The following is a 22952-nucleotide window of genomic DNA, read 5'->3' on the forward strand; positions in this document are numbered from 1 at the left end:
TCGCTTTCCTTTCACCGTGCCGGTATTCAGGGCAGTGGCAGCTGCGAATGCCGCGGCCGGCCGGCCAGCTCCTCCCCGGTGGTGGCGGCGGCAGGACGGGCTCGGTGGCGGGCCCAACCCGCCCCGTGCTCTGAGGGGACGGCTGGGCGCCGCGTGCGTGGCTCTGTGGGCGGAGCGGCGACGGCGGCCACCGCGGGTACTCCGTCCCCCTTCACCAGCCAGTCTCTCCCGGCACGCACCAGCCTAAGGTGAGCTAAGACAACTTGCAACAGCCAGGCCCCTCGGCTGTGCAGCTTGGCCGTCTTGCTGATTATTGCATCGCCTCGACATCAGCATGGTTGTGTGCATATATACCATTCAAGTTTTAATATACGTTTTCTTTGATTGCTCGTAGGGATGGCTTGGGCTTCATTTGCTTACTTGCTCTCTCTCTCTCTCTCTCTCTCTCTCTCTCTCTCTCTCTCTCTCTCTCTCTCTCTCTCTCTCTCTCTCTCTCTCTCTCTCTCTCTCTCTCTCTCTCTCTATATCTCTCTATCTCTCTCTCTCTCTCTCTCTCTCTCTCTCTCTCTCTCTCTCTCTCTCTCTCTCTCTCTCTCTCTCTCTCTCTCTCTCTCTCTCTCTCTCTCTCTCTGCACATGAAAACTTTGATGTGCTCAACGTGCCATAGATTGTTACGTAGCCGCCGGCTCCACTGTCGAGTCTCCATGCTCGGCTGTCGAGCGTCCATTCTCGGTTGTAGAGTGTCCATTTGACTGTCGAGTTTCCATTTTCGGCTTTAGAGTGTCCATTCTCGACTGTAGAGTGTCCATTCTCGGCTGAAGAATGTAATATGTATTATCCATTCTCGGCGGCATGTAGAGTGTCCATTTTCGGCCGCAGTGCCTATTCTCGGCTGTAGAGTATCCGGTCCCGGATATGGAATGTCCATTCCCGGCTGTAAAGTGTCCATTCTCGGCTGTAAAGTGTCCCTTCTCGGCTGTAGGTAGAGCGTCCCTTCTCGGCTGATGAGTGTCCATTCTCGGCTGATGAGTGTCCGGTCCCGGATTCAGAGTCTCCGTTCTCGGCTGTAGGGCATGTCAGCGGTGAACTGTGCGGTGCCGATTCACGCCGTGCGGATCTGTGCGGCTGCCTCGGCCATCTGTGGCCGCTGTGTTGGCTCGGCGGGTGGCTAGAGCAACTGTGGCGTCTGCTGGGGTTTACGGGGCCACCGACAGCCCAGTGCTCGGCAGCGACACCCGCCAGCAGCGCTGACAATCGGCAGCGACACCCGGCAGCAGCGCTGACCATCGGCAGCGACACCCGCCAGCAGCGCTGACAATCGGCAGCGACACCCAGCAGCAGCGCTGACAATCGGCAGCGACACCCGGCAGCAGCGCTGACAATCGGCAGCGACACCCAGCAGCAGCGCTGACAATCGGCAGCGACACCCAGCAGCAGCGCTGACAATCGGCAGCGACACCCAGCAGCAGCGCTGACAATCGGCAGCGACACCCAGCAGCAGCGCTGACAATCGGCAGCGACACCCGCCAGCAGCGCTGACAATCGGCAGCGACACCCGCCAGCAGCGCTGACAATCGGCAGCGACACCCGCCAGCAGCGCTGACAATCGGCAGCGACACCCGCCAGCAGCGCGGACAAGCTTTCGTTCCAGACTCTCCCCGATAGTCGTAGACTGTTCCAGTTCATGGGTTTGAGTGCCTTGAAGAGCATTGTGAGCCCCCTGAAATGTGGAATCTCAGTGCGCCGAGACGGGACCCCACAGTTTTCGTATCGATCGTTGCTCATATCACGGACTCGGCCCCTCGAAGACTCGGAGGACGGAGCACAGAGCTGAATCTCAGTGGAATGGGGTGTTAAATTGTACCCAGAAAAAAAAATCCAGGCAAACAAAACAGCATTAGAGTCACGAATCACTTTGAAGTGATGCGGCATGTCGGGAGTCTGAGTTGGAGTTAGAATTGTAAATTTTGCAGTGCCCGATTCGTAATCGGAGTCACCAAAAATCCATCTTCGCAGTCCTTCTGCGTGGCTTTCTTTTTTTTTCGGCAAAAAAGAAAGTAAAATGCGAAGTTTTTCAAGACATCCCACATTCAGCCCAGATTCAGCCCGGATTCAGTCCAGATTCGGGACACCTCAGATCGAGCTGAAATTCGCACACAATGTAGGCCGTGACATGCCCAATCCACAGTCCGAGTTATTCAGTGGCACTCCCAGCCGTTTGACCTACAGAGGTCAGCTAAGGTCACGTGGCCCAAATTTGCACAGTAGTTAATGGCTCTTCCAAGTGGAGCTAGAGCGCTAAAAACGGCACCAAACGACTCGCAAGCATCTGATCTTACTTTCCCACTAGCAATTTGACCTCCCGCGGTCATGCGTTGACCTAAGGTCATGTACGGGCTATGTCGAAAATACATCTGCGCAGCGGTTCTCGAGTACAAGGATCGACCGAATTCCAAATCAAAGCATACCATCCAGCCCATGAGGCGTAGTAACTTTTCTAAAAACTTCGGTTTTGAGGATTGCTATAGCGAGAAAGTAAGCTCAGATGCCTGCGAGTCGTTTGGTGCCGTTTTTAGCGCTCTAGCTCCACCTGGAAGAGCCATTAACTGCTGTGCAAATTAGGGCCATGTGACCTTTGCTGACTTCTGTAGGTCAAACGGCTGGGAGTGCCACCAAATGCCTCGGACAGTTGATTGGGCATGTCACGGCCTACATTGTGTGCGAATTTCAGCTCGATCTGAGGTGTCCCGAATCTGGGCTGAATTCGGGCTGAATCTGGGCTGAATGTGGGCTGTCTTGACTGATATCAGCAGGACGCGGGTTATGTGTACATCTGTGACTGTGTCTGTTAATGGAGCATATGTTCGATTGTTTACGGCCAGAGAGCTCCAGGTCGTTTCACACGCGCCTGGCGAGTTGCACCTGGCAACTGGCGAGAGGGCCAATCTAGACCCAAGAGGACCGTGCCGCCATCGACCTGTGAAGCACGAAACTTGTGAATAAACTATCACCGGGCGGCGAGTTACCTAAGTGTGGAACTACAAGTCGATTCTAGGGCTCTGATTGGTGACTTTGGTCGGGGGATGACGCTTATAGCATGACGTCACTCGCGTACTTGGCCGGACCAACGGCGCGGCGCAGGCGCGCCGAGCCAACCCAGAGGCTCTCAAACTCAATTGTACAGATCCTGCGCATTGAATGGCGAAACTTCGGCGAGTTCGCTTGAGTTTGGAAGCCCCTGCCAGAAAACTGGAGACGGCCGGATTATTTGCTGGACAGTGGGCAGCGCAGATGGCGATTGACGGTGCCAAAAAGATGATAGGGAAAAAGGGGTTGAGACTTGAGCAGTGAATTATAAGCCTGTTGCATAGCTGAGTGGTAAATTGTAAAATACTTAAGGTTTGAAGAGATGCAGTGTAGTTTAGCCGACTCAGGGGCATTCTGCCGAGTTATGTAAGGCGGAAGGGTCGCAACTCGCAAGTCGTTTATTTACATGATTGCCTGATTAAAATGTAAAGCGTACCTAATGTTTAGTTGATAATACAGCGAGGTTGGGCAGCTGCTCAATCCATTTCTTCTCTGCAATAGTGCATTCGCCACTGTAATTCATTGTAAGAGGCACTGGGCTGCGCCGCCTGTTAATTATTCCGAAACCACCAGTAGATTGTCACAGTCACTCACAACAATACGAATCGTTCAGTCGTGCGCTGGGGGTCCGCCAAGTTTGAGTGTGCTGCAGAATGCAGACTGGACCGCCGAGAATATAACACTTCCGTCTCCCTGGGCGAGCGGCGCATTGGAGCCGAAGGAAACTGCTTCAGTTTTTTTTTTGTGGGGAAGATACCCATGTTTGAAAATTATGTTCTGGAATGATGCGATAAGGAAAAGGACGGTTTCTTGAATTGAGGGCTGTGGAGAAGAAGCAGATTTTCTCATTTGCTACCCGATACAACGCGAAAAGACGCAAATGTTGCACATTGGGCTTAATAAGTCTAATAAAAGATAAGGGACTTCGTGAATCATGCCTAACTGACCGCGACCCAGTTATTTGCCACTGCAGGTAGGACTCATTTGTAAACAGAGCGTTCCACCAACCCTCGCCAGAAATTCAATCAGCAGTTGCTTATCTTAAAACGTTTGAGTGCACCTAACAACCTTTAAAAATGACGTCCTCCCTTTCAATGGTTCGTTCGAAGACACAAAGCCAGAATCAGCCAAGCAATATCGGAATCCATTGCGCAGTGTGTCGACTGTCGGATGTGCCCATCCACATAGCATAGCACACACTGCTAAATGCAGGTACGCTCACCTACACATTAGGTATTCGAAGGACTTGATAGCTCATACACATGGAAGAAACGCATGAAATGTGATTAATAGCTGCAGCAGAAGTTTGGCGTCCGATGCCTCTTCGCCAAGTTAAGACCATGCCAATCTCGGCCAGTCTGCCGCCGCGCCGGCACTGGCCGTGGTGTGACGTCATCCGGCCGGCTCGGCGCTGGGTAGTTCCACACTTAGGTAACTCGCCACCGGGCGCGGGCAAGGTCGGGTGCTGGGTCTGGGTAACCATTCGCAGTGAGCGCTGTTTAACGAGGCACCCGGGCTCGCAGCCACCCATTTAAACATTTGGACAAAATTTCTTTGAGGAAGTATGGGCGGAACAGCGAGGCGGTTATGCATGACGCTATGCTCGTTCGAGACATATGCAGAAAACCACAAGGTCTGGCAGCGTTATGACACAGTTGCACCGAAAATATTGCTAGAAAATTACTGTGGTGTCTCAATGTCACGTGATGTCGGGTCACCGGACCAGTGCTGCCATTACTGTGGTGTCTCAATGTCACGTGATGTCGGGTCACCGGACCAGTGCTGCCGCCTGGCGGTGACACGACACCGGTACGGCCGGCTCGCGGAGCGGGACTGGGAGTCGCAGCTGACGCTTGAGCCGCGCGGAGCTGCGATTACGTATCTTGCTTTGCATTGTTAATCATTCGTTCATGTTAAATATAGGTACTGCAAGACAGTACAATTACATGTGTGACGGTGCGGTGTCGTTTTTCTCACAGGTGAACTGCTGGTGTCTGACATTGCGCCGCGAGCGGTCGTGCCAACGTTCCGCCTCGCGCCGCTGATGGGGAGCCGTGCGCCAGAGGTGAGCCCGAGCCGGCTGCGAGAACCTGCCCGTATGCTGGCTGCTCGGGTCCGATCAGCCTCTGCAGTTGCACGGTCATTCTGTGGGTGACCGGCACGACATTCTCTGCGGCGCACCGGCACCACACTCAGGGTGGCGTGAAGTTCGACGCGTGTGACGGCGGCGGTCCTGCCGCAGAGAAGTCGTGAAACTAGCCCGCTATCCGGGGGTGTGAGGAGGCGCGTAGCCGCGACACTTTCAAGCGTCGCGCTTGTTCATACTCAGAGATCGGCTTTGATAATGCTAACAGCAGCAACGTCTAATGAACTTGAGAACAAACACAATGTGTGTGAAAAAGGAAGTGTAGCGGTCTCTCCACTTAAGCTTTAAAAGGTTGCAGCAAAGGAATGCGAGACAATGTCCTCAATAAAAAGTGACAATGCTGCTAGGGCTTTAGTCGAGGAAAGTGACACAGGCTCAGAGTCAGGCGAAAGCTGGTCGTCTGAAGATGTGGAAATCGGCAAATTTCACGAGTTTCTTGATGAACTCAATTCTGAAATCAAGGAAATGGAACGATCCGAGAAGGAATTGGGTACATTTAATGACAACGATGTAACGGAGCCCGGTCACTCGGTTCCATCATCCGAAACGGAACAAGGACTTTTGATCGAACCTTCCGACAACCCTGGCAGGCCAACGAACGTGCATCATTTGAAGGATGAAACGGGGACTCAGACGACGCCTTGGCACCGCGGGACTGTGCATTACGGCCACAGCACGCTGAGACCGCAAGTGAAGGACAGTCCTGCACAGACGGACATTGTTGGTGGGCCCGCGGTGCCGCCGCCGGCTGAAACCAGTCGACCGCCCACCGACCGACCGCCTCCCTTGGTGGCCAAGGTTTTCGGAAAGCGTGCGCGCGAAGAGGACCCTGCCGTCTCCGCTGTGGACGCATGCTGTGAGCGCATGTTCTGGGTGCTGGAAAACTTCATCCAAGGCCGACTGCAAAAGACGACTGACGAACAGAGTGCGCGCGGCTGCCGCTGCCTCGAAGGCGAGACACGCTCGGCAATGACCGAGGCCAAGCACTGGGTGGGCCGACTCAGCATGCGTTTTGGCCTGTCGCTGCGTGATCAGCTGAAGACGTGTCACAAGGCGATCCAGCACACGCTGCTGGCGTGGCAGGCGGTCTTCCAGCGCGCTCAGCTAGTGCACTGTGATAGAGGGGTGCAGTGCGCCCTGGCGCAGCTGGAGGGGAGCTCGCCCGTTCCGGCGGCCCCTCCTGCCGCTCAGCCGGCGCGTGGGCACGCCTCCGCAGCGGCCGCTCCTCGGCAGGCTGACCTCCGAACGCCCTGGGACCAAACGACCGGCTACCGCACGCTGAAAACCCTATTTGAAGGTGAGAACTAACGCATGTGAAGGTGACACCAGGAAACGTGTTAATAACCGCATCTGGTACTGCGCAACGTGGCGATCCCAAATAACACTCAGCATTCATTTCAACTAAATTATGTGCTCAGCTTATGAAAACTGATGTCCGCAAATACGAGCATGCAATCTGAGAGTCCGCGCGCCATTTGATTGAGATTACTAGCGAAGCATGCTTAACGCGCAGTCATAAATGCATAGAGCAACTCGTATCTTGCATTACAGCACTGGCTTTTAGTCGCGCCACAGCGATGGTTCGATAGAAACACACCAAGTTTTGCACCCATTCTAATGTCTTGTGTCGCGTATAGCGGCGAATAGTAAGAGAGACGCTCGAGGTGTGATAAAAATCGCACCAAGTGAAGTGGCCAGTTTTTAGGTCAGGTTCTAGGTGCGACCAGCAGCGGCCATTTTTGTACTTGTGACTAGTTTGAACGTTTTTTTTGTGACAAATTGGTTAAAGACGAATGACAGATTCATTTAACCCGCGTCCCGTTTAAGGTCTTGCAGGTTCCTTGTCCTGTTGGGGGGGGGGGGGCAAGGCCTCTCCGTTGTATCTCCGTAACCAATAGCCAGATCGGAACAAATCAAACGGCATTCAAAAGTGCTCGTCGAAATGTACAGGATGCGTATCTGACCTCGACATTTGACCTGTGATGCCACAGGGAGGTCAAACAGGTCTAATCAGTCCAATTGACGATGACGAGAAGTCGGTCATAAAGAAAGAAGTCTAGGCCTCTAAAATGAGTCTGGATATGATGAATATCATAAATCTGAAATGTGGATAGTCATCTGAATGGATGATGACTTGTGACATCACAAGCAGGTCAGACTCGACCAATCAAAACGCTTGCGTGAATTGTCGGGAACGGCATGCTGAATTGTAAATATTCGAGTCTTAATGAAGGCATGTCATACATTACAGCCACAGAAACCTCCTTTACCATTGTTTTGGACCTATGACGTCACAGGAAGGAAAAAAGGTAAATTGATACCGTTTTAAATGACAAACATTTTATTCCGTAAAAGTGACGTTTATGACGTAAAAGAGACGACAACGTTCATATTCGAGTCAGACAGAGGTAGATGAGTATCATGATTTTTGTTATGTGTGTAAAGGCGGTAAGGTTTTTCTGACATATATGCCGCGGTGTGGAAAATTTCCCCATATTTCAAATTTATCTCAAGAAATCTAAATTTTGAGTCGGAGAATCTCTTGATCTTGAGATTGGTGTATTTTGGAAACATTTGATGCTGTTTTTTTTTTGCTTTTTTTTTTGTACCTACGATCAAATCTTTCAGTCTTTGGGTTGACAGTCTGATTTTCCGCGACTTTTTCCGTGAACAACTTTTTCGACCAAAATGTCTGAAGGTGACCTCACTTTACCCTATATTACTCATGACCTGAGTTGACCTAGGGCCCGATTTGTCAAGAGTTACGTAAAATTGATGTCTGGAGAGGTACAGAAAACGACAAGTCGAAATTGACAGCCGTTTCTGAGTTATCTGCGAAAACCCATAGAGGGTGGGCCATTGGCCCCATCCCCCTCCCTCAATGGGTGGCGAGTTAATGGTGTTACAACATCGTGGAAGTATTTTTTTTTTAAGGGTTTTCATAGTGTCCAGTGTCCACTGTTCATATATTGGACCTCAGGTCAACCATTGGTCTCCAGGGGACAAAAGAACAAAAGCGATCGAACCAGACGTTAGAGAGGTAGACAGAGGCAAGATGACAGAGGTATACAACTGTTTACAAAGCTGACGAATCGAGAGGCGGCAAAGCTAGCCCAACCATAAGTCATGGGCATTGGGCATAACCACGCTCAACAGATAGGTGCGGATAAACCGTCACAGAAGGCAAGAGGGCGCAATTGCCTAGGGGAAAGGGGCGCCATGGCTTTAGAGACGTCATGGTCTCGGAGGCCATGACATCTCTAAAGCCATGGCATGGATGAGATAATAATGGATTGGTGTCTTCGCAGTTTTTGGCGACATTGAGCTCAGGCCTGCCATCTAGCAGGAGAATTATCGTAAGTTAGGAGCAGGCCGAGTGAACGCCGCTGATTAGCATTGTGACACACGGGAGTATGGTGTAGTAGCAGGCTTGTTGTGCAATTTTTCAAAAGGTTATGTCTTTATATGTCAGTAAAAGCGAAGATATTAATAGATGTGCAGGGTCAGTAATAAGATAAGCAGTTCCATGTTATTTTTTCATTACATCGTGAAACAGGGAGTTACTGGAGACTTCGCCACCACGTGTCGTTTTCGCTATTTTTCACATGAGTCTTTACTTGGCGCCCTAAATCAAACAAATTGTCCGATCAAAGAACAAAACGAACGTAAGTACTATCTTTAAGTCTAATGAAAAAGTTAAACAGAATTGCTAACGTCATTGCCGCTCAATATGTCATTCAAGACGCTCTACGAAAAGGACCCAACCAGTGCTGCGTAGTCGATGAAACTTCAGTGACTTTGGCTCCAACTCCGATTCCGGTGTCCAAATATCGACCCCGACTCCTCCGGGCAGAACTGTCGATTCACACAGACTCCGACTCTGACTCCGACTCTGCAGTCCTGGTAAGTCTGTGGAGTCGATGACTTTTCGGTGACGTTCGACTCATACGGCGACTACAGCTTTTAAAAATCAACCGACTCCGAGTCCGAACAGAACCGCTGGCTCTGACTACAACTCCGCAGCCCTGGCCCAAGATAGCCGCCTAAAACAGCTTTGGTGTGTGATCTTCGTACACTGTTAATGTGATTTTAAACAAGGAGTGGAAAAGGGAGACGAAGCCTTCACAAACCAGGATCTCCTGTTGCGGATCAATCAGCTGCTGGAACAGAAAGGCATAAACACCACGCATCTCATTCCATCGTTTTCCTAATGATTCTGCACCAATGTAAGCACTGATCAATGCAGTGCGAGCATCGATGTGACATTTGTGTACCAACTTTGAGTGTTATCCGCCCAGCCGTTCTTGTGCTATGGAAGCGGCACCCCGCACGTGCGCACGTGCAGTAGCACCCCCATAGTGACACATGGAAATGCATTGGCCACTGGGTGCCTAACTATTGACGAAGTTATACTGTAATGGGCCCAGCCATTGCGGAGTTACTTTATATGGAACAATTTCGACACCCCTAAGTTGGCACGTTGCACGTGCCGTGACATCAACTAAGATGAAGAAAATCTGGCCGGAAATTCGGAGGAGAAGGAATAAGCCTACCAAATATGTATGACATATTTGTCAAACTGCTGTACCATTGTGAGTAAATGGCCATATAAAAGGTCGTACAAGCCGATGGGACTGGGCGTTTCAATACACACCGTCTTACGCATTTTATTTTCGTTATTACCTAAAGCTGCTTGACGTTTTTGGCTTTCAAGCATTAAATACATTTTTTGTCGTCTCAGGTCCAGTAAGATTACCTCCAACTCTTGGGAATATGCACTTTAAGCCAGCTAACACACCACACCCACGTGTGTCATAATGTTGAGAGATGGCGTTCACCTGGCTTGCTCCTAACTTACGATAATTATCTCGCTAGATGGCAGGCCTGATCCCAATGTCGCGGATCCCAATGTTAATTTCCACGAGACACCAATCCAGTGTTATATCATCCATGGCCATGGCTAGGTACGCCTCTGTGCGAGAGGGGCGCGTTGCATGCGGAACAGGAGCACCTGAGAGGCTGATAGGGCGTCTATGAAGCTTAGGGGCGCCTCCAGGGGGGCGACACGGCTATTCGCGCAATGTATTCGTTTATGGGCCGCGCGGGGCCTCGCGATGACGCGGCTGGAGGCAACTGCTCAGCAGGGTTGTGCTCGACTCAAAAAAATTTGCCGACTCGACTCATCATTCAACTTCAGAAAGCCCTGACTCAACTCTGACTCAAACAAGGAGCTGATTTTTTCCCTTGACTCGACTCATGACTCAAACGGCTCAATGAAAATATGAGTTGACTCAAACTTGACTCATTTTTTTTGTTGAGTCAAGCGTGTTGACTCAAAATTGACTCAGATAAAAAAGCTGTTGACCGGGGGGGGGGGGGGGGTTGAAAAAAAAAAATCCGGCAGCAGGGCCAGGCCTAAGTTGTTAAGCGGGGGAGAATGAAACGCTTATATATATTGTTTCTAAAAAGATGAGTCAGCTGACTCATGTTCCTAAATGTTTTTGACTCAACTCAATGTTAAAAGTTATTTTACTGACTCAACTCTGACTCAACCCAACACCTTAATATTTTTGTCTGACTCAACTCTGACTCAACTCAACAGCTTAACATTTTACCTGACTCGACTCAAACCTGACTCATTTGAGTCAGAGTTGAGTCAAATTTCTGACTCGACTCATGAGTCAAGCACAACCCTGCTGCTCAGCGCGCTAGGATACTTCTGGCGGGGCCGGGCGCTGAACGGTGTGCAATGAATGGGTTATGGTCGGGCAGACAGAGATGAGGCATTGCATTTGAATTGACATCAGCAATCGGGTGGGGAAGGAGAACGTTTCTAATCGAGCTTGGGATGGGGAAAGCCGAAAATATCACGATCGGCTCATAGCTCCGACAGGGCCGGGTGCTGTACCATGTGTAGTATATTTAGGCGGGCAGACAGAGATGAGTTATTGGATTTAAATTCACCTTACCATCGGTTTCTGGTGAGGTTTGAAGACGTCTTTAGTCAAGCTCGGAGTGGGGCAACGGCCACTGGCGGATCCAGGGGAAGGCATTTGGGGCAAATGTCTTCTCCAACAACCAGGGCAGCGCCCGAAATCGATTTTCGAGAATAAATGAAAACTTCACAACTTTTCTGAGGAAATGTTGGTTAAGCACACCGCACAGCAGTGCGCAAGGAATCGAAATCCGAGTTTTTTAAATTAATTCCGAGAAACCTTTTTGGGGTAAGCCCCCGCAGTGTCCAATACCGCTTCCTGGATCCGCCAGTTGTGAATAAGTCACGGTCGATACCGAGCTTCGGCGGGACCAGGCGCTGTACACGTTGTTCTTTGAATGAAGAGGTGGACAGACACCTAGCCCCACATCCTACTGCTATGCCCGTGTTTCTGTGGGTGAAGCACTAAAGCATCACGGAATCCCAGAGGACCTGCGAGTCGACGAGGTGGCCGCTTTGGCCGCCGGGTACTGCAGCTCCCTGGAGTTGCCTGGGACCGATGGCAAAACAACAGCTCCGGCGGTGCCCCTATGGGCCGTAGTAATTAGTGAATTCCCGTAATGTTGAGATCATATCCTCAATGATCTCCATTACCATTTTGTATTGGTATTCCTAAACAATATGACAGATCAATTATGCTTGCCTACGTTCAGGCATTACCTCTGATGGTCATACGCCCAGTACAACATGTGTTGTCTGTCAAACAACAATCGACGACGGGATCCCTTCTCATCATCTCTTAACCCGCGCCCCGTAGGGGGGGGGGCGAAACGGCCCCCCCTGTCCTTTTCGGTCGATATCTCCTAAACGGCTGGAGATATCGCCACCAGACTTTCAGGACCCCTCCGGGCATCAATTTTACACATTGTGACAAAAACTTTTTCCAGAGGCTGTGATAGGTTGGCCACAAATGACGTCAGAGTGACGTCATGTTCTGTCATTTTCGACCGAAAAAAGACCTTCGCGAGAAGACCTGTCAGGCCTACAGCTTTGAAGATACAGAAAAATGATCAAGACATAAAAAGGTGTAGAATTGACTACAAAACTGCAATCTCGGATTTTTGAAATTTTTGAGTTTTGATCCCCAAAAATCAAAAAAGCATTTTTTTATATATTAGCCAAAAAATCCAAAAAGTTTTTTGAGTTTCGAAAAAAACCGGAATATATGTGATAGTACCTACCGTCTTCTATCTACATACCAAATTTCAGATCGATACCTCGTTTTTTGGCCAAGTTATAGCGAAAAAACTGTTCAAAGATGATGACGTCAAACTTTCAAACTCAATTTTTGGCAATTCTAGAACTCGTAGAGCAAAACAAAGACCACCATTAGACTCCCCGTGACGAGCTGCATCGAATGGATACCCATTTTATCCAAAAATATCAACTTTGAAATTCGACCTAATTTGACCTGACCTTGACCTGACCTTCACCAAAACGTGACCTAGGCTGGCCCCAAAGGCTGCCTAACCCACATAATCGCATTTGTCATGTAAAATGGACCATAAAACATGTATCACACGACACATTCATATTGTGACCCCCGGTGACCTGACCTCGCTGTGACCTGACCTGGTATCAGTAACCTCAGATAGCAAAGTATGTGTTTGACGAACAATATACCATCGATGGTTTTCAATAAATTACCAATTTACTCGATTTCACAGCACATTTCTTGAATTGCCTGTGAACGGTGAAAATCTGACCTTTGACCTGACCTGTGACGTCATCGGTTTGACCTAGGTCAATGAAATTTAGTCACAAGGTAGTTCCCGGGTAGGGCTATCAAACGCCGTTTGAATTTTGAAAATCGGCCGGTAACTTTCCGAGATCTTAGGGGGGGGGGGCCGAAACGCCCCCCCCCCCTACGGGTGGTAGGGTCCGCCGGTAGCCCTACGGGGCGCGGGTTAAGCCATCGGTTGTCAATTCACCCACCCCGTTTCCCTAAAAATAGACGGTCAGATTCGGCCTGGGTCCTTACGACCCCTCTAAATTCGCCAGAGACGGGATCGGATCGCCGTTATTGCACCCGTCTTAGTGTCTTGAATACTATGACAGCTTCGACCACGGACGTCGGACGGGGTGATCGTTCCACGAATGTACGCACCATCCAGGCCTAGGATGCATCGAGGTTTAAAAGGATGCAGTCTTTAGATCAATCAACAAACAATGGTGGTATGCAACCACTTGAAAATATCTCCCTGTCTCCCGCAACGTTCCAACGCCCCTCCGTTATGCATTCGCCCTGTGTGTCCGCCGAGCCGGCTTGCCTCCAATGACGTCATCGGCCGGCCGGCGGCGTTCAAGGTCAAACGGCTGGTGTCCTTACCTGGAGTTCTATAGCCTTGGGCGCCTCCATCGATGCGAAAAAATGGGTGCATGGGAGGCGAGATAGTCGTCTGTGTAACGTTTCACAGGGTTGTTCCGCTGTTTGCGGCAAACAGATGCGTTAAAAAGGACGGACCTGTAATAAACTAGTACGGACCTTCCGCACTGTCCAGTGTCCGTATAGGAGGTTGCGCTCATATCCTGTTGTTTTCTTCTGCTCCTTTACCGCATTTGAAACTTCCGCCGCTTGTAACTCAGCCTGGCCTTGGTGCTATCATGCTAATTGCTCAGGTACCTATGGAAACGTCAAGGAAACGTTGTATCAAATCAAACCCCAAATTTTCATCCACGTGCCCTTTCATTGTCCCGACCTTCCTTTGGGCCTACTCATTCAGGCTCATAATCATGTCTTGTTTTATTCTCGCAGACACATCATTTTCAATTGATTAGCATTGATTTAAAATAGTTTCCGACACATTTAAAGTATCTAAGTAGAAAGATACTTTTTGATATGATGATTTTTGGGCCTGTTTTATCAGTTTGCTTATTATTTTTCGTATATTTCTTTTCAGCTGCTTACGGAAGGCCGTTTTTGGAGCGGCTTTCCTCCAGGTCCGTCGACGAGTTGATGCGCACGGGCGGACAACGGCTGGCTGCTATGTTCACTGTCGTCTTCGGACACAAGAAGAGTCTGAACGACAGTATAAACAAGCACCTGGCCGAGGCACAGCAGTGGTACGAAATCTCCTCGGACGGGCTGCGCGCGGAGCTGCTTACCGGCTTTGGAGAGCACCTCGGACCCATTGGTCATGCGCAGCCAGAATTTCTACCGTTGAATCCTTTCCAAATCGAAATTAATCACAGTCGCAAAAATGATCCTCTCAGCGAATCTCCTCCCGCAAGCGTCGCTTCCGAGCGAAATGTAAAGAGCAAAAAGCAGAAGAAGCGTAATCGCAAGAGGGAAACGCAGGTAGCTACCGTGAAATCACACCCCCTTCTACCCCAACCTAACCTTAACCCACCTGTAGACCTGGATCTTCCACATGGTGAAATGGAGCAGGGCCCAATGGACTGGGTCCCGAATGTAGAAATGAACGGTGGATATGTGGGTCCCAACGGCCCCCATTATGCTACAGACTTTGTTTCTACAATGGAGCGAGGACCTGACAACTTTGGCTGTCCTCCAGAGTTCCGGCCTCCTGTGAGGATGGCCGCTCCTCAAATAATGAATAATCGCACACTTCGGTGTATTTACTGCGACTTTGGCTTTCCCCCTCCCTGCGAGCCCCCGGGCCACAATGATGGTGACGGCATCGCTCGCTTGAACTGCGGCCACCCCGCTCATCAGTCTCCAGAGAATATGCAGCCGCGGTTTCCTGGAAATTTTGGTCACAATCGTGGTGCGCACGGGTTCGGGCTGCGGCCGAATCACCCTCCCCGGCCTGTCATCCCCAGTAGCAATCCTGCCAGACAGCTAACTCCTAGAAGCGATGGTCCCACGCATTTTTTCCATCCCATGAACAACCATCCTCCCCGCTTTCCTTCGCAAGACGCCTTTCTTCCACCCAGGTTTGAGCGCCGGCACCCCGCAGCCAACTGGCCACCGCCGGCTGGGTCGCCGTTTGACACGACCCGCGCCCCGTACTACGGAGCCAGCTACCCGCCCGTTAGGACGCCCGGCAACTATCTCTAACGAATGCCTTTCGGCTAACTTTCAGGCCAAGTAGCCAGTGTAAGGAAGCTTGAACAACAAACAATGAAGTTCGTTGCTGATGTGACACGACCTGTTTGGAAGCTATAGTTCGTTTTTTTTTTTGTTCAAAGGGACTCTGGCTCCAAGTTCATTATCGACGCTCTCACGTGAGTTTTGGCAGCTTCAGCGTCTGGCCAAGAAGTTCTTACCGAAAAAACATTCGATTTCAAATTGTGCACGGTAATTACCCGGAAATTGAGTCTGAAAAAATAGCACACCATGACGACGTCACTGGTGGCAGCAGGCATCCAATGTCCGCATAATGGGACAAAGCGTCGACGAATTTGGGGGATACTTTGTTTTTCACTGTTGCCGAGGTTATAACCGAGTAAGCGGTTCCGTCCATGATAGCTATACGCTACAATGCAATACAAAATTCGACAGCATGACGTCACCACTGTTCTCATATCTGGTTCCAAAACGCACGTATGGAAATTATCGGGAATAATTCACATGTGAAAATTAGTCGATGTTCGATTTTTTTTTTCAAATTCAGTTTTTGCTCCTTTTGCTCGCTAAAACACGTGCTTATTCGGAAAACATACTTGGAGCCAGAGTCCTTTTGAAAAAACGAACTATAATAGCGTTGGTTGGCCTCACATTTATGGGAGAGAGCCTAGTCAACGTTCCAGCAAAGTTAAATCGCGCTGGACTGCTAACTCTAGCTCTGATAAAAAGCATTCCCTTCAATTTGCATTTCGATGTTAGTTTGTTGTGCATAGCATACTTGGCGAATAGATGTGGTATCACTCACTCAGGTTTTCCAGATCAGGGGTTGTGATTTGTGAAGCTATTTGTTGTGTGGCTGTGCTGTGTTACTGTTGACATCTTAGATGCGTATATTTTTATAAACATGTTTGTCATTCGTCTCAATTGTCTCTTTAGATTTTTCTTTTTGCGAGCGAGAGAGCGAAGCGAAGCTTTTCGTATTTTGAATAAAGAATTGCTGTACCGGGATATGTTTGATTAGAAAGAGCCGCTCGACACCAGTACTGTGTATATGTTACAGACAATATGTGTAATCGGGCATTTTATAAAATGCTCATATGAATATGTACAGCGTTCGGCATGAGTTTTGTCCTATCCGAAAGCGTGGTCTCAGTGCTGCTACAAAAAAAAACAGCGATTCTCTACTGCTCAGCCACAGATAACAGTAGTACTACTGTTATCTGTGGCTCAGCATATTCCCCACAAACACAGGAACACGCACGAATGTGGTTTGCCATGTTGGCGACCAGGTTGTGCAGCACAGACAGCTTTATTTTGGGCGGACCATTCCCATTTGAGTTGTGACTAGAGCATCCAAAGGCCGGCCGCCAGCTGCTATATGTCCATAGTCCAGGTCCTGCTGGACGGCAGCCCAAATATCCCTCGATCAGGGTTAGGCCCGCATTGTAGCCGGGCAAGGGGTGCGTGCGTATTGTTTGGACCGTGGTTCTGAATGCCCAGGGCATTATGTGCCCAGTGGTCGAAATGGCCAGTGCCTTGAATGGGTACGTCGTTCATAATGCCCCAAGATTACATTGTCCTATTGTGGCCGATGACCATATGAACACATAGGCCAGTGCTCATATGGTCCAGATGTGGTCAAATGGATGCACAGCCTAGTGTTTGAAGTGTTTGGGAAATGCGTAGACCATGGGTACGGAGATGATCGTTTTGGTCAGTGATTGAAGTAAGTGGCCAGTCCTAGCAGTGTCCCGGCCAGATCAGCCGCCATATAGACCAGGGGCTGAATTGTCCAGCGTACTCCTCGGCCGACAGCCGCTGACTCCAGAAATAACTTTGTCCTAGGCTCAAACTGTCCATAGGATGATGTGCCAAATGTCCGGCCACAACTGTACTATGGGGCTTTTTGACACATTGAACCATGTGCTAGAATGATCGCTGTAGCTAGTGTCTAAAGTGGCCACTTAAGGTAAGGTTAGATTATGATAAATAAGGTTACACCACTGGCCACTTCAAACACTGGCCGCTATACAGTATGTAATTGTTGTCGTAGGTCGCTACCAAACATGGCCGATGGAATGGTCCCATGCTGGAGATCCGTGCTTTAACCCGGCAGGCGGTGGGCCTCCCGGCCACCTTCCGCGCAATGGGGGGGGGGAGGGGGCATTTTTGCCCCCCCCCCCGTATCTCCAAAAGTACTGGACGGATCCGTAAAATTTAAACGGCGTTCGATAGCCCTGTCAAATTTGTCGATTCAATATACCCTGGGTAAAACTGTATTTTGTGCAACCTGGTTGTCTTCTATATTTTATCGATGTTAAGCCTATATCTTGTTTTCCACTGACGAAGGCACTTTGTTGTCGAAACGTGTGGTCTTATTTACACTGTTTTTGTATTGTCATTGTCTGTGAGAAAAGCATACCTACCTGACCTAACCTCAATCATCACACATATTTGCAACGCGTATTTGGAAATTCCGACCTCGACGAGCATCTGTGGTAGAAAACAACCACTTTGGTAGGGGAAACTACTGTTGTCTGCTACCATTTGCACTGCATGTGTCGCTATAGCTGCGACATCTATACATATGCATATAAACCGCGGCATCTGTGTGCGCTGATTCTAGTTAGCGATTAGCTAGGGCACCAGGGTGGAACCAGACTTTCAGTTTGAGGCAGGGTCGGGATGCGGAGCCGGAGCCTGAGCCGGAGCTGGAGCCGGAGCCGGCATATTTTGTCCGGAGCTGGAGCCGAAGCCGTGAAATAATATAACCCGGAGCCGGAGCCGGAGTCGGAGCTGTCAAAAAAGAGGGCGACTCCGGCTCCTTTTTTTGATGAGGAAAAATTATTGATCTAATTCGGTTTGTCAAACCGAACTGCCTTGAACTTGCAGTTCCAGGCAGTAAAACATGCGGTTTTCAAAATATAAAAATAGCCTTGTTATGCAAATGCAGAAGTAACGTGCACCAATCCCGTCTTCTTTTTCTGCCACCCGTATTTAATATATACTGAGTATTGGAGCCGGAGCCGTACCATTTTACTCGGAGCTGGAGCCGGAGCCGGAGCGGCCATGGCATTTCACCCGGAGCCGGAGCTGGATGGATTCGGAGCCGTCTGAAATTTCCACGGCTCCGCAGTGGGGGAACTCATGACCGGCCCGATCCCGTGCAGTCCGGTTGCTGAGCGAGGGGGGGGGGGGAGAGAAAGGTCCAATATGATTGTGTATTGTGTATTGAAATATTACCGTCCACAGGTGCACCCCATTTACAGACGGAGTCACAAGCATAAATATACGTCACATTTTCACACACCTACTTATGTCTAACTAACACATGTATAAATAAGGTTACAGGCTCGATACGAATGCCTTCACCTGACTTCTAAACGCCGCCCGGGATCCGAACAGGTCAGCAGTGGGCCGTTTCTCACATACACTGTTCACAGCTCGTGGCAAGCGACAGAACAAACCGTTTCTGATTGTGTCAACCCTTGCTGCAGGCACATACAGCACAGGCTTGGAACGAGTTCGCGATGGTACAGCGAGTGAAAACATCGCAAGAATGTCACCGGAGTCGATCCTGCCGGTGAACACGTTCTGCACGAAGTTCAAGTCATTCAGAACAAGCCGCTGGTCAATTCGCAAGACACCAAAATGACGAAGCAAATCAGTATAGTCAAGAGAAGCACATGGACTGTTTGAATGCCTGCCCAACCACATCAGGAACTTGTGTTGGATATGCTCCAATCTCGCAATATGAGTTTTTGCTGCTCCGCCCCATATCACGCAACCGAATTCCATGATTGCACGAATGTGGGCATTGAAACCTGTCATTGTAGGTCCTGGCGGTAGCCTACGGCCGGCGGGAGCTCGATAACTCTGAAGCGACCTCAAGTATGTGCTTAGGGTGTGTCGATAGTCGCAGATTCGCGTTAGACAAAGATATAAATTGGCGCGAGCATGCCAAAACACTAGCCCTGCAGTTGGTTTTGCGTAAAAATGCGATTTAACGAGGCTCGGGCAGGTCGAAGTTTCAGCGAAAAAGTCGCAGTCGACGGTGCTGCCACCTACATTGCCAATAACGGGCACTATCATATCGTGATAATTGGGGTAGTTTCAAATGAGAAATGACTTCTATTTTTGTTCAAACTACTTGAGAAGATATAAAACAATTCGGAAGCATACATTTTACCCAAATATCACGTTCCATTTTTTCCTGTTGAGTTGTTAGGAAAGTGGTAAATTTCCAGATTGACGGCTAAAAAACGAAACAGGAGGAACAGAGCAGGAATTGTACCTAGACGTGTGCCGCGCCGATGCTTTAGGTAAGGGTGATCAACAGAACCAGCATAAAGATCTTGATTAGTGAAGAACATATTTCTCTAAATGAAAAAAACTTTTGACTCAGGCAAGCCTTCTAATATAGGTATCGACAGGGTTGCGGTAAAAGGTACAATAGTTGCGGTAAAAGGTACGATCGGAGGCACATTACAATTATTTTGAGCTGGGAAACAACACGCTTCAGATACCACCACGTCCAAAAACCTCACTACCTCCCCCATACGAGCTATATCGTCTGATTGCAGCGCCCTGAAAACAAACAGGTTATCACCAAAACCCTCTGTATTAGCGCCTACCGACATATGGTGAATGGCGCTATCAATAACCGACATTTGCAAAAGGTAATTCGCCACACAGCCCGCCGGCGTCTGAGGGGTCACGTGTTGAATCAGCGAGCCAGATTGCCAGCGACTCACCGCTGAACTCCCGGGCATAGCAAAACGGACGATGCAACATGACTCGGAGATCATCACAGACGCAACGACAAACGTTACCGAAGGCCATCTGAGCTCGTCGTGCGTAGACCCTCGTTCAGCTACGTAATATCGCTCTCCGCCACCTCGCAGTTCCCTTGTCAAGCCGAACTGATGACGCTCAATGGCCAGTCAGTCAGTCACAGCTCAGCTTCCTGCGGAAGACACATTCAAAGAGAATCGTTAGTCATTGACTGTGTCAATATTATTGACACAGTGACTAAAGAACGGTTATATTGCACAAATAATGTTGCCAGTAGCAGCACCACAAATGTTTTGAACTAAAATCACTTGACATCAGTGAGAAGAAACGCTCCAGTTTTTTTTACAAGTGATAAGTAAATTAGAGGGGATTACAAAAACCGAAAATCAAAATATTAGCACTAGACAACATCGATCTTAAATGTTGGCTAACATTTTAAAGCATAGGTACATCAGAGGAGCTGTTGGCGGCTTACCGTCGCAGCATATCCTGCTTGGAATTGAGCACAGGAAGCTGGCGTCGATGTTTCAGCTTTGCAGTGATGAGTGATGTGACCGTCTCTAGCTTCATCTCCGATCACCGCCGTGCATGCCTCCGTGACCATCCGCACGGCCCGTTCCACGGCTTGTGTGTGGACCGGGTACGGGGGCACAGTCAACGGAGCGTCCATGACGTGCACCAGCTCGGAATGACTGAGGTCTCGCAGAAGAGGAGGCTGCGTGATCCGGCCGTCCCAGCTGATGAGGTCGGTGTACGTTGTGGCGTCGAAGTTGACGACGGGAATCACGAAGGGCCTGACCTCCTCGGCATGCAGCTGGCGGGCGGCGCCGATGTGTTGGACGGCCTTTTCCCGGACGGCGCGCTCGCTGTCGGTAACCATCGCCAGGAGAAGCTGCTCGCTGTGCGCCCAGTAGCCGTTGCGCTGGATCACCGGCCGGATGACTGCCTGCGAGCGCTGCGGCAGATCGCGGAGCAGAACGACGCTGCGAAACAAGTTCCGTGAGCCCTGGTCGCAGCTGCTGTTCTGGTGGATGGTGAACCACATCGGTACGTAGTGTCGAACCACGTATTGCACCAGGTCCTGCAGAGCGCCGCTGGGTGCCACCGTGGAGACGTACAAACGGAGCAGACGAGCGGCCAGCGTCAGCCACCTGAAGACGAAAAAAGTTTTTTTTTAGGAAACCATTTTTGGGAAGTGGGAATTATAGAACATGGGGGTGGGGTGGGGGGGGGGGGGGTCGAGGACGAGGAGAAGCAGGTGCTCTCTCCTGTAATTGGGACTTGAACCCGTTGGAGAGAGGTCCGACTAAATAAAAAAAAACATAAAATGTAATACACCGTTATCTCTGTATACCGTTGTGCGGCGGATAACAAACATTTGAACGCCATTTCAGCAGCATTAGAAACATGGGTAACATCGCGCTGACCTCCCCTCCTACTGTCACACTATCAATATGCCAGACTTCCCCTCCCTCCCACGACACCCATGATAAGCGTGACATAATTCATCAGCGGTCCCTTGCATTGAAGAGCTACGATAATCGACACGAGGATGCTGGTTGATATATTTTATACTCGTGAATCAGGGTATATGCATTTGCAATTCGCAAGCTGCATGGAATGTGGCTGCATGGTAGGTATATAAACCCACATCCATTCACAAGGTAGCTTTTTCAGCTCTCTTACCTTGCATGGTTCAGGGGTCCGATTCGCCGGCCAGCCGTCTTGTTGTCCACGGAGCCGCTCTGCACCGCTGCAGCCAGCAGGTACAGAAGCTGCTGATCGGTGCTCAGCTCCTGAATCACTGCGGCTGGCAGGTCGGGCGTATTGCCCGGCACCGGCTCGTACGCCACCACATCGGCCTCCCACACGTCGCCGGCGCAGAACCGGCCGATCGGCCCGGTAAACGACCGGGGACCGGAGGCGGTGCCGCCCAGGGTCGTCACGAGGCTACGCAGATTGAGCTCGTTGCCATGCAATTGGCAAATAAACCAGTGAACGGGAGAGCCTGTCACTAGTTCGAACAGGCGGCACACGCCGCCCGTGGTGCCCGTGTTGACGGCGGTGCCATCGCAGCCCATTACCCGGATATCTCCGTCGAAGTGCAAGGCCAGTGAATGCAGCTCGCTGAGCAAATCGTACGCTCGGCCCGACTCTGGACTGAAGAGAGTTACATACCGACTCCCCGGCTCAGCTATCACGACCACGTGCTCCTCAGAGGCGTGAGCTGTGGTGCTTGTGGTGCACGTCAGTGTCCTTCCGACCGTCAAAGTACAGACTTGTGAGCCCGGACTGATATATGTCATTGGCGCTTTGGCGAGCCGTTTCCAGTCTTTCTTTATTTCTGGCTCGCCAGAGCTTCGAAGGGGCCACGGCAGTTGCCTGATTCAGCTCACCGATGTTTTCCAGATAGCCGTTGATAATGGCAGCTGCTGCTCGATTGGACACGTCGAAGCGCTCGGCCGCCAACGCCGCGTTCTTCAGCTGCTGGGTGTTACGATCGACGGTTGCAGTATCGACGGTTTTGTCTAGCACATACGAATCACTGTCACTATCAACACCCTGATTCGAGGTCGACGAGGCGGTGAGCTCGCCGCCACCACTGCCGGTGTCGTGGCGGCTGGGGCCCGGCACAGACTCTGGAGCAGTGGCTGGATCGGCAGCAGTCGAGGGGCCAGCAGTTGGTGTGGGAGGCGACCCGGGCTCGGTGGAAGGCGACTCAGGCTGGGTGAGAGACGACTCGGGATCAGCCGGTGGCGACACGGGCTCGACAGTGCATGCCTCCGCACCGCCGGATGGACCACCGAACTCATAACGACGAAGTGCGCTTCTCCTCTCCTCACGAGCTGTTCGTGCTAAACTCGTGAGCCGGTCAAAACTCCCCAATGACAGTTTTCTCT

The 22952-nt window shown here is 50.3% G+C and overlaps 2 protein-coding genes across 2 annotated transcripts; one reads left to right on the forward strand and one right to left on the reverse strand.

Annotated features, from left to right (window-relative positions):
• The first annotated feature begins 90 nt into the window (after nt 1–90).
• On the forward strand, nt 91–16266 carry LOC122390111. Its single transcript, XM_043382771.1, has 3 exons — nt 91–248; nt 5067–6530; nt 14129–16266. Exons 2-3 carry the CDS (start codon nt 5549–5551, stop codon nt 15247–15249), a joined length of 2103 nt encoding a protein of 700 aa, XP_043238706.1. The 5' UTR covers nt 91–248; nt 5067–5548; the 3' UTR covers nt 15250–16266.
• A 3109-nt stretch (nt 16267–19375) lies between these two features.
• Nucleotides 19376–22133, reverse strand: LOC122390101. Its single transcript, XM_043382761.1, has 3 exons — nt 21739–22133; nt 20528–21203; nt 19376–20224 (listed from the first exon to the last, which is right to left on the reverse strand). Exons 1-3 carry the CDS (start codon nt 22131–22133, stop codon nt 20210–20212), a joined length of 1086 nt encoding a protein of 361 aa, XP_043238696.1. The 3' UTR covers nt 19376–20209.
• Between the last annotated feature and the right edge of the window lie 819 nt (nt 22134–22952).

Source organism: Amphibalanus amphitrite, unplaced genomic scaffold (genome assembly GCF_019059575.1).
Source record: "Amphibalanus amphitrite isolate SeventyFive unplaced genomic scaffold, NRLGWU_Aamphi_draft 000382F_arrow, whole genome shotgun sequence".
Classification (NCBI taxonomy): domain Eukaryota; kingdom Metazoa; phylum Arthropoda; class Thecostraca; order Balanomorpha; family Balanidae; genus Amphibalanus; species Amphibalanus amphitrite.